This window comes from Podarcis bocagei, assembly GCF_964188305.1.
Source record: "Podarcis bocagei genome assembly, chromosome: 2".
NCBI classification, from domain to species: Eukaryota; Metazoa; Chordata; class Lepidosauria; order Squamata; family Lacertidae; genus Podarcis; species Podarcis bocagei.
Window position 1 is genome coordinate 71,265,361 of NC_138126.1, and position 12,116 is coordinate 71,277,476.

General features: G+C 45.2%; 1 protein-coding gene across 1 annotated transcript; it reads right to left on the reverse strand.

The window, feature by feature from the left end:
- Window positions 1-50: 50 nt before the first annotated feature.
- On the reverse strand, window positions 51-9,524 carry LOC308582484 (epididymal secretory protein 4-like). The gene is made up of 6 exons (XM_081185699.1): window positions 9,361-9,524; window positions 6,641-6,777; window positions 5,989-6,059; window positions 3,647-3,736; window positions 2,255-2,356; window positions 51-308 (listed from the first exon to the last, which is right to left on the reverse strand). Exons 1-6 carry the CDS (start codon window positions 9,457-9,459, stop codon window positions 283-285), a joined length of 525 nt encoding a protein of 174 aa, XP_081041825.1. The 5' UTR covers window positions 9,460-9,524; the 3' UTR covers window positions 51-282.
- Window positions 9,525-12,116: the final 2,592 nt, after the last annotated feature.

The following is a 12,116-nucleotide window of genomic DNA, read 5'->3' on the forward strand; positions in this document are numbered from 1 at the left end:
TGTTTATCTTCTCCCATTTTGACTTCCAATAATGCTTCTGACAATGTGTGCAAGATCTAAGCAATGTATTTATTTTAAAAATAGTTTCAGGAGATGGAGGAACCCAAAGATGTTGTTGTTCTACTTCCATCAATTTCTACAAGCTAGAAATGTGGTGAGTGGACAGAGGCATTGATCTGTAGTCATCATCATCTCCACCATCCAGAAAGAGCAATGATTATTGGGTGTTTCTGATTATTAACCAATGCTGCAATATATCTGGAGAAATGCCATATCTGGTTATTAAGCAACTTTTGGAGTGCATTGTTCTGTGGGAGAAAGGAAGAGAAGAGTGTCAGGGAAACTGGTAAGGAGGAAGAAAATGTGAGCAACTCATATGTATTTCTTTATTTGGAATCAGTGGCAGATGATGCCCATTGGGATTGGTGGCATGGGAGGCAGGGAGGCCAACAGCAGATGGAGCCAGAGCAAATGACAGCTGCAACCACAGACAATGAGAGGCCCTCGCCTACTGAGCTCTACAGGGGCAACACTGAGATGAAGGAGGAAGTTCTCAAGGAGTTCCGCTCCTTGGCTGGTGGTCAGTAAGAAGGTGGGCATGTGAAGACACCCTAGGGGCAGACTAAGGCTGGTGGGACCGTGTCCTATTTGCCTCAATGGGTCAGCCACTGTGAGGAACATGTGTAGCTCACCATTCTAGTTCAAAACTGAGCCACTCAACGCAGTTAACAAATGCAGAAATTTTGGGGGTGGGAAACAGAACATATAAAAATTTATGCCAATGAAAGAAGAGCAGATAAAATAAACAACACAGAGGTGTAAAAACCAAAGAGCTGAGGCAGCCAAGAATATTGACAGCAGCAAGAAAAGGTTTTGATATGTGGCCAGGAAGGACGGGTCCTCACTAAGGTCTTTGGGGGAATATGAACCTTCAAATACGATAGCCACCTAGGCCAGCATTCCATGCATAACTTTTGGGCTGGGTTTCCCCCCAGTCTCCAGCCAAGTGGAAGCTGCCTCCTTGCAGCTGGGACTGAAGCTACTTTAATTCTAATTAATTGGAATCTGAGCCCCATAAGGCAGCCGTAGACAGAGTTGATAGACCCAACCAGGCCATTATCTAGAGCTGGGAACTAGGTAAAAAGGTAAAGGTAAAGGACCCCTGGGCAGTTAAATCCAGTCAAAGGTCAAAGGTGACTGTGGGGTTGTGGTGCTCATCTTGCTTCCGGCCACAGACAGCTTTCCAGGTCATGTGGCCAGCATGACTAAATAATAATAATATTAATCATAATTTATTATTTATACCCCGCCCATCTGGCTGGGTTTTCCCAGCCATTCTGGGCGGCTTCCAGCAGAATATTAAAATACAATAGTCAATTAAACATTAAAAGCTTCCCTAAACAGGGCTGCCTTCAGCTTCTGGTGCAACGGAACACAATGATGAAGGCAGAGATCATGGAAATGCCATTCACATTCCCACCGTAGCGGTTCCTATTTATCTAATTGAACTGGCATGCTTTCGAAATGCTAGATTGGCAGGAGCTTAGACAGAACAACAGGAGCTCACCCAGTTGCAGGGATTCCAACTGCCAGCCTTCTGATTGGCAAGCCCAAGAGGCTCAGCAGTTTAGACCACAGCGCCACCCGCGTCCCTCAGCTGGTCTCTAGACAGACCCTGCCCAGGAGCCAGAATTGCTGGAGTCCCACCACACACACCACCTGAGCTGAGGGATGTAGAACAAACTCCTTCCTATCCATCCCCACAGCTAGGTCCAAATTGTCTGCTGCCCTTAGCAAATCAACCCCCCACTCAATTCCTGATAGCTTCAGGTGCTTTAATTATGATTAAGCATGGAAATCAGACCTCAGTTAATTTCAGTGATTTAACTACAGTGGTACCTCGGTTGCCAAACATAATCTGTTCCAGAAGACCATTCGACTTCTGAAGCGTTTGACAACCAAGGCGCAATGGGCAGTCCGCAAATTCAACTGAGACAATTGAGAAATGAGCTTCAGTAGCCGTTCGACTTCTGAGGTGCATTCATATCGGAAGCATTTATTTCCAGGTTTTCGGTGAAAACCAAAATGTTCAACTGAAGCATTCAGCAAACGAGGTACCACTGTACTCAAACTGTAGTGGTGATCCAGATTTGTGAATCTCTCTGAGACTAAATATAGCTCCTCAGATTCTGTTTCACACAGAGACATTCATACACACCTACAATAAAAAAATATTGAGATCAGGTTGCCTTACCGACGTTCCCAAAGTATTTGATGTGTGCCTCAGGATAGTTTTGCTCCAAGGCTAATTTCTTGAATTTTTCTTTGATGTCATCTCCCACTTCCCCTCCCCTAGCTTTAAACACAAGCAAAGGTTGAGTAAATTGTTGTTCCCAGAAAGGCTGAAATATCTGTTTTATGTCTATAGAGCACCCAAAGTCTCTTCTTCCTGACATCTTCTCTGGATTGTCCATTAGACAGTCGGGAACAGAACCCCCATGAAACCAGAGAAGAGGATCTAAGCAGGCTTGGCCAAACTTGGCCCTCTAGAGGTTTTGGGGCTACAATTCCCATCATCCATGACCACTGGTTCTGCTAGCTAGGGATGATGGGAGTTGTAGTCCCAAAACATCTGGAGGGCCAAGTTTGTCCATGCCTGATCTTAAAGGAACTGAAAGCCTACACAGGTGCTGACTGTCCCTATTTGCTAGTGGGAGGCTTTATGGTAGCTACTCTTTCTGCTGGATCATTGTGAAGTGCTAAAGTGGCCATTATTTAGGGTTCAGCTCCCTTTTCCAAAAAAAGATATTCTTTCACCATGGGAAGCATTGATTATTCCATTAGCCAATTTTTATTCTAGAAGATTATCGTAGTCCAGATTTTAAATAGGTTTTCCTCCTCCTTTTTAACTCTGTGCAGTACAGATGACTGTTGACAGCAAAAAAAGAGGGGGGTGTATATTAGCCAGATAAGTATAGATAAAGATATTCAATAATTTTGTATTCTATTTTTGTATGTTAACTAGAGCCGTAATTGGATTGATCAGAACTTAGGGTATCCTTCCATAAACTTAGGGTATCCGTCCAGATGTTTTAGGCAAAACCTTCCACCAGCCACCAAACTATACTACAGATGGAAAAGGCAGGGCAGGGCCAACTCCTTCAGCACTGCAGAGTGAGGAGCAGCACTGGCTCTGCCTCCTTCCTTTGAACTTTTCCTGCTCTGGCTGGTCCACAGAAAAACTTGCAGCTCAGAACTTGAAACTGAGTTTGCTTCTTTCCTCTCCTCCCAACCCATTCTCCTTTTGTGACTTTTAGGGTGTGTGTGTGTGTGTGAGAGAGAGAGAGAGAGAGAGAGAGAGAGAGAGAGAGAGAGAGAGATTTGTAACTTCTTTGTGGCTGAAAAGTTAGTTGAAAAACAGCAACACTAACTAACTAACTAGCATCCATTTTGCTGAACCACAGATATGCCACAGGTTGGAGTGAGGGTTACTGGTTTGTTTGTTTTATGTTGCGAACTGCTCTGAGATCTATGGGTGAAGAGCTGTACTTAATATAAATAAATAAATAAATAAATAAATAAATAAATAAATAAATAAATAATAAAAATAATGAATAAATATAAAATCCATTGCCATAACACATACCAGACAGATACATAGCTTCATGTTCTAATTTCTTCTTGTGCATAATGATATACTTTTCATAATCAATATCCATCACGTGGGCAATACCATCTATACAGGAAACAACACAAGATATCAACTGAAGGAAGCGGGTTCCTCATTTCTTGGCTGTTAGTGGAAGGGGGCAGGCAAAGGGGGATCAGCCACTCTTAGTCACCTTAATTATACCTCTAGTTGCATCATACCTCTAGTTGCGTTCGCTTCATGTTGCATTCGCTTCATATTGCAGATGCATTCTGCACGCTTCGCACATGCGCAGTGTGGCCGTGTGCACTCCATGCTTGCGCAGAAGCAGCGCTCTAGTTGCAGACTTTTCGGTGTACAAACGGCACCCCGGGACATATTGTGTCCACAACTAGAGATACCACTGTATGTGGCAGGGAGGAGGGGGGACCTTAGACCCTGTTTGGAGACTAGCAGAGCAAGCAGGTTGCAGAGAGGCTCCAGACAGTGAGAACTCACCACCCCTTCTGCTCCTGTTAAACTAGAACTTTTCCTGCGGCATCCCAAGGGCTTTGGAGAACCTCACTAGAAAAGCAAAAACTAGCTGTGTTGGTCCATTCCAAAAATAATAAAACCCTCTAGGTGAGTATTACATTTATTTCAGCCAATCCTAGTGTCAGGAAAGACTGGCCAACTTTTAAGCTCTCCAGCACTCTTCATCGAGCACAATATTACCAAAATATTGATTAATTCACCCACCCACCAAAAAAACCAATCAGACTGGGATGATATATATGAGGGCATGATATATATGATGATATATATGAGGGCAGCTTAAAGGATCAGTTGCAATATAAGGATTGTAGGGTGACAGAGTCCCTTCCCAGTACTATACAGATCAGTTGTCTGGCTGCCGGGGATTCTGTGATAAAGAAGCAAAGAAAGCTCCCCAGGTCTGAGAACCTAGATCCCAGCTGTAACCCAGAACTCCCTTGTGCAGCCTTGAGTGAAACACTCAAGTTCCTCCTGGTTAAACAGAGTGGAGATCAAAAGAGAAAGCAGGAGTCTTCCATTTTGAAAAGCCCAAGATTAATTTTGGATGGCAACAAGGCAAATCATATCCTCCTAAGTTGGGAAGTGGAGGCATTGGTTTAACCATCTGCCATGAACCATAACTCAGGGGGTAAATCACTTCCTTTGCATGTGGAATGTCCCTGGTTCAATTCCTGATGTTGTGCAACTTAAAAGGATCCTGTCACTGGGATGGAAAGAGACTTCTGACACTGGGATGGAAAGAGCCACCGTCAGTCTGAGTGGGTCAAACTCAGGCAAACGGACAAATAGTTTTTGGCAGTTTCCTGTTACAGCGGTACCTCAGGTTACAGATGCTTCAGGTTACAGACTCCACTAACACAGAAATGGTACATCGGGTCAAGAACTTTGCTTCAGGATGAGAACAGAAATCACGTGGCAGCGATGTGACGGGAGCAGGAGACCCCATTAGCTAAGGTGGTACCTCAGGTTAAGAACAGTTTCAGCTTAAGAACAGACCTCCCGAACGAATTAAGTTCTTAACCCGAGGTACCACTGTACTGTGATGTCTCTTTTACCAACCTTCATATCCTGCTCTTTTGCTCTCAGATCACAAAACGCAGGTGGAGATTTAAAAATATTTATATGTTTTGCTTGAACTGAGGGAAAATCAGCTTGCAAAAGAAGGGTTTGCATGAGGTCAAGATGGGCAAAGGACTTCCACATAACCAGACTGTTACGTACCTTTAACTCCTCATTTGCCCTTCCTATCTCTTTGTTATTTAGACTGAGAGTCTTATGCTGCATCCTCTTTACAACCTCCTCCTCCTCCTCCTCTCACTTCTCTCTTGAATCTCAAGATGAGAGGTCAGCTTGGAACGCTCTTCCGAAAGAACTATGGAGCAAGCATGGCTGCCTTTGTTTTCTCTAGGCTACCTAGGTTTAGCAAGACCCAGTGCTTTCTTAAAAAAAAAAGGTTTAGGGGTCCTCTCATATTCCTACTCCTTTTGAAATAGTGCCCCCTCAGTGAGGCCAAACTTAGATTGACAACATGTTTAAGGGTATGTGTACCCCTGTGTCCCCCCAGAAAAAAGCACTTTTTCTAGGCAAGTTATGTATTTCCTAAAATAAACAACCTTATTGGTGGGTGAGTGATTGCACTGCTCTCCCCCTCATAACTCGATTTTGCACTCAAAAGAAATGGGAAAAGTAAATGGGAAAAAGAACAGATGTTTGAACATTTGCCCAAATCACAGCATCTGGATCTTCCGATCACAAAACATACTTTTTCATCAGGTAATAGGGTGGCTCATGGTAGTCATATTTACCAGGAAATTCGAATACACCAGGTTTGTCAGTGTGCTTTAACACAAGAGCTGATTGTTTGCAGACACCATCCCTGGAAAAGAGAGCTAAGTGAAAGCACTTCAAAACCAGATACCCAGCCTTGCTTCCCCACGTGTATTTTTTAGGGTGTCAGAGCCACTGATGGAAGAATACATTACCAGTAAGATGCCTTAGACTTTACCAGAGGGAAGGATAGCCAGAGTGTCAAGAGGAATGGCACCCTGTTGCTATCAATGCTTTCAAAATGAACAGGCCTTTTTGGAGGCCTCTACATTATCAAATGGTTTCCACAGGATTACTCAATGTCTCCATTGGCATTCCAGCTATGTTTTATTTATATCACTATGCCCAACCTAAGTGGCTCGTTATGATATATTAAGATAAAACAAGACACACACAAAAAAGAGAGGTAATACGGGATGGGAAACATGTGGTCTTCCCTAAGCAGCAGCTCTGTACAAAATCTGGACATTGCTCCATCCAGCTCAATATTGTCTACACTGACTGGCAGTGCCAGAAACTTTATGCCCTTTCCAAAGCATCTCAAAACGATTTCAGGGGAAATCAAGGACCCCGGTTCAATTCCCAGCCTATTCATGATGGGAGGAGAGGTATCAGTTGTAAGGTACTAACGACATATAATTAGCGGTGAGTGTCATATCTCCATCCGAAACCTCCACCGTGTGGTCCATTGGTGCTATTTTCTGATCATGCTCATTCAACTCAGGCAACTTGGAAGCTATCCCGATGGGGTACCACTTCCCGATAGCCTAAAACACAAGAATTTTGATCGACATTTTAGGGGGCAGCGAAAGGTGATAGGTTTAAATATATAAAATCGCAACGTCCAGTCGGTTGACTGCGAAAGTAATGTTGGTTGTAGCGCTGTGTTCAATTTTCAGTGCTGCACTTTCTATTGTGCATTTTTTGTCATTCCCCCCCCCCAAAAAAAAATGCTCAACAACTCTGGCCAACCCCCCCCCAAAAAAACCCCCACACTCCTCCTCCCTCCAATGACAATGCATAGATTAGTGCCAGTTATTTTATCCTGGGAGTACATTGCAGTCTCTGGGGAGTTGGACGTGCCTGATATAAAGCAACCCACCTCATCTCTGTAATTTTCCTACCAGAGCTAGAAGCACAAATCAAAATCAGGCAGCCATTAATCTGCAGATAACCTAGAAAGGAATGCTGTGATCACCAATAGTCAGCATGTATTTCTGAAAAATAATTCATGTCAGACTAACCTGATCTCGTTTTTTGACAGAATTACAAGCCTGGTAGATGAAGGGAACACAGTGGATGTAGCCTACCTTGATTTCAGCAAGGCAGTAGACAAGGTGCCCCATGATATTCTTGTAAAGAAGCTGGTAAAATGCGGTCTTGACTATGCTACCACTCAGTGGATTTGTAACTGGCTGACTGACCGAACCCAAAGGGTGCTCATCAATGGTTCCTCTTCATCCTGGAGAAGAGTGACTAGTGGGGTGCCACAGGGTTCTGTCTTGGGCCCGGTCTTATTCAACATCTTTATCAACGACTTGGATTGAAGGAAGGGAGGGTTTAGCCCTGTCACAATATAGATTGCTCAAACAGGTTTGGCTTGTGATAGATTGCAATATAGATTGCCTGAGCAGCTTTGGCTTTAGATTCCAATATAGATTGCTTAAACAGGTTTGGTTTATGACACTGGTCAAGTAGATGAGAAGCCACGTAGGCACAAGGAAAAGGCTTACCAAACAAGACAAGGAAATAGGTGAGGAACTTGCTTAACGTGATTATCCCCTCAAGGTAAAATGCTTGGTTGGCGAGTGGTGATTGGTGAAGGGAAAGGTGTACCTTCAGTATAAGAATGCCTGCCAAATGCCATGTATTTGCGGTCAGTCTTTGGAAGTGATTCCACTGGCAGCCTCTGCGCAGATCTCAATAAACTCTTTTCTCTGAAGAGGAAGTTGCTTCTTTGGTGCTCTTTTGCTCTTCTCGGTCCTGGGCAAGCGGGCAAATGAATCCCCCCTAAACTAAGGCTTCAGGATGATGGACTCAAGGGCATCCTGATCAAATTTGCAGATGACACCAAACTGGGAGGGGTGGCTAACACCCCAGAGGACAGGATCACACTTCAAAACGACCTTGACAGATTAGAGAACTGGGCCAAAACAAACAAGATGAACTTTAACAGGGAGAAATGTAAAGTATTGCACTTGGGCAAAAAAAATGAGAGGCACAAATACAAGATGGGTGACACCTGGCTTGAGAGCAGTACATGTGAAAAGGATCTAGGAGTCTTGGTTGACCACAAACCTGACATGAGCCAACAGTGTGACGCGGCAGCTAAAAAAGCCAATGCAATTCTGGGCTGCATCAATAGGAGTATAGCATCTAGATCAAGGGAAGTAATAGTGCCACTGTATTCTGCTCTGGTCAGACCTCACCTGGAGTACTGTGTCCAGTTCTGGGCACCACAGTTCAAGAAGGACACTGACAAACTGGAACGTGTCCAGAGGAGGGCAACCAAAATGGTCAAAGGCCTGGAAACGATGCCTTATGAGGAACGGCTAAGGGAGCTGGGCATGTTTAGCCTGGAGAAGAGGAGGTTAAGGGGTGATATGATAGCCATGTTCAAATATATAAAAGGATGTCACATAGAGGAGGGAGAAAGGTTGTTTTCTGCTGCTCCGGAGAAGCGGACAAGGAGCAATGGATTCAAACTACAAGAAAGAAGATTCCACCTAAACATTAGGAAGAACTTCCTGACAGTAAGAGCTGTTCGACAGTGGAATTTGCTGCCAAGGAGTGTGGTGGAGTCTCCTGCTTTGGAGGTCTTTAAGCAGAGGCTTGACAACCATATGTCAGGAGTGCTCTGATGGTGTTTCCTGCTTGGCAGGGGGTTGGACTCGATGGCCCTTGTGGTCTCTTCCAACTCTATGATTCTATGATTCTATGATTCTAAGTTCGTGGGCCTGGGCGAGAGGAGAAGGGGGACCCAAAAGCAACAGGGCCTTTACTGTGAGCATTCAAGATCAACACCCTAATGTGCCGTTTGCCATCTGATTGGATTTACTCTAGCTCATTGATTTTAGAATGTATTTTTATTCCCTGCCTAATATTATATTAATGTTTTATATTCTTCTTGTTAGCCGCTCTGAGCCCAGTCCTTGGCCAGAGTGGCCAGGGTATAAATATTATTATTATTATTATTATTATTATTATTATTATTATTATTATTATTATTTATTCAAGAGCAAAGCTGCTCAGGTGTCCTATCCAGAGTCCTAAGAGAAGCAAGATCAGAGGGGAAAGGGGAAACATCACACATTTCCACAGGTTGCAAGTCCCATCTGTAAACGTCTTACCGTTACAGGGTCAAAGTTTGGGTACACAGGGATGTCAGCACTGACAGGAAATATGCAGGCAGGGGTCAGTCCAAACACCACCAGCAGCACAGCAATCATCCTGGAGCTGGTTCTCTCCTGCTCTTACCGTGAACACCGTGTGCAGGGGGAGAGAATGATGGTCCAGGGTTGCAGCAGCCCAGTTTAAATATCTGCCTCCAACTGTCTTCAAAGCACATCCCACTCAGCAACTTATGCAAAAGGGAAGAACAGAGTGGGAGCAACAGGGTTATTTTTGAAGGGAATTAGTTTTATTTGTGGTGTGGAACAAGGTGGAGTCTCCTTTGTGCTTCAGAAGAAGGGAACAAACATGCTTGTTCTCTTGGGTTGTTGAGAGGGATCTTCTTGAGGGGGGTGTTCAAGGCTGGCACATACCCTTCCTGGGCAAGTACAGAGGTCACAGGTGCTCCATGGCATCTCCTCCCCCCGCACCACCCCACCTCCATAAGCTAGCCCAGCCCTTAATGACTTGTGGTCTTTTCAGCAAAAGGAGTAGAAGACCTATCACAGAATGAAATACTTAAGCTTATCCAGGATATTAGTTCACTGGACCACACATCCCAGGGGCTGGTGGTGGGAACTGCCACCTCAAGGACCTGATCCGGCCCACCAAACTTTCCCTGGTGGCAGCACTGCCACAGGTAGGGGAATGTGCAGAAGACCAGCAGGTGTGGAACAATTATCCTAACCATGGGTTGAAACTAGTACACCCAGCCCAGTGCCAAAATGGAAATATAGATCATCCCTTGCCATCCACCCGGCTCCCAAAATAGATCTGATGAGCGATGGGGAGATGGTTATCTAGTATTGTGGGAGAAATCCACCCTAAGCAGTGCATTCTGTGAAAAGCCTTCTACCTCTTTTGTGGGGCAAGGGACGGTGGCAGATGTAAGTCTTTAAGCTCTGGGCAAACTTGGGTGAGGGGAGGAAGGCAATGCCTCAGAGATCATGTTATTTCTGCACCCACCCGGGAATGGAATGTGCCAGCCTTCAAAAACATCCCCCTCAACATCCCAAGAGAACAAGCATGTTTGTTCCCTTCTTCTGAAGCACAAAGGAGTCTCCACAGGCTTTGATCAAATGGCAAATGGCCACTTGGGCAAGACAAATCTCCAGCCACATCTTTGTACGTGAGAGGTGGGAAGGAAGGAAATCAAAAGTAGTGATGTTATTCCTCTATAGGCTGCCATTGAAGGTCACTCCTCTTAGTTGCTGCAATGTACCTTGTTCCACCCACCCCACAAATAAACCAATTCCCTTTAAAAAAATAGGCCTGTTAAGTAGCATCTGTGTGGAGACAGCATTGATATAGTTGGCATAACAGAAATCTGGTGGAACACAGAGAATCTGTGTGACACAGATTCAGGTAGGTAGCCGTGTTGGTCTGATGCAGTAGCAATAGATAGATAGATAGATAGATAGATAGATCAATAGATGATTGATTGATTGATTGATTGATTGATAGATATTTAGATAGCTAGATTACAGATGATAGATAGATATAGTCCAGTAGCACCTTAGAGACCAACTAAATTTGTTCTTGGTATGAGCTTATGTGTGCATGCATGCTTCTTCAGATACATTGAAAAAGAAGTCACCAGACCTTTATATATAGTGAGAGGGTGGGGAAGGGTATCAGCCAGTCTCAAATCTTCCATTCTTGGGCAAGGTGATTGAGCGAGTGGTTGCTGAACAACTCCAGGCACGCCTGGAAGAAGCAGGCCATTTGGGTCCCTTCCAGTCAGGATTCAGGCCTCATCGTGGGACTGAAACTGCCTTGGTCGCACTGGTTGATGATCTCCGGCGGGCTAGGGACAAAGGTGAGAGCTGTTTCCTAGTTCTGCTGGATCTCTCAGCGGCGTTTGATACCATCGATCATAGCATCCTTCTGGACCGTCTTGAGGGGCTGGGAGCTGGGGGCCCGGTTATACAGTGGTTCCGCTCCTTCCTCCTGGGCTGTGTTCAGAAAGTGGGGGGGGGGTGAGTGTTCAGACCCTTGGGCTCTCACTTGTGGGGTGCCTCAGGGTTCTGTCCTCTCCCCCATGCTTTTTAACATCAATATGCAGCCGCTCGGAAAGATCATCAGGGGATTTGGCCTGGGTGTCCATCAGTATGCGGATAATACCCAGCTCTACCTCTCTTTTAAATCAGAACCAGTGAAGGCGGTGAAGGTCCTGTGTGAGTGTCTGAAGGCGGTTGGAGAATGGATGGCGGCTAACAGATTGAGGTTGAATCCTGACAAGACAGAAGTACTGTTTTTGGGGGACAGGAGGCCAGCAGGTGTGGAGGATTTCCTGGTCCTGAATGGGGTAACTGTGCCCCTGAAGGACCAGGTGCGCAACCTGGGAGTCATTTTGGACTCACAGCTGTCCATGGAGGCACAGGTCAAATCTGTGTCCAGGGCAGCTGTTTACCAGCTCCATCTGGTACGCAGGCTGAGACCCTATCTGCCTGTGGACTGCCCCGCAAGAGTGGTGCATGCACTGGTTATCTCCCGCTTGGACTATTGCAATGCACTCTACGTGGGGCTACCTTTGAAGGTGACCCGGAAACTTCAACTAATCCAGAATGCGGCAGCTAGACTGGTGACTGGGAGTGGCCGCCGAGACCATATAACTGTCGGAAATCAAGCCTTTATCAGGAGAAACTGGCAACTCTCCCAGGCACCCGGCTTGGTGTCCTGTTGACCTCCCTGTCTGCTTTCCCGGCAAGATCCA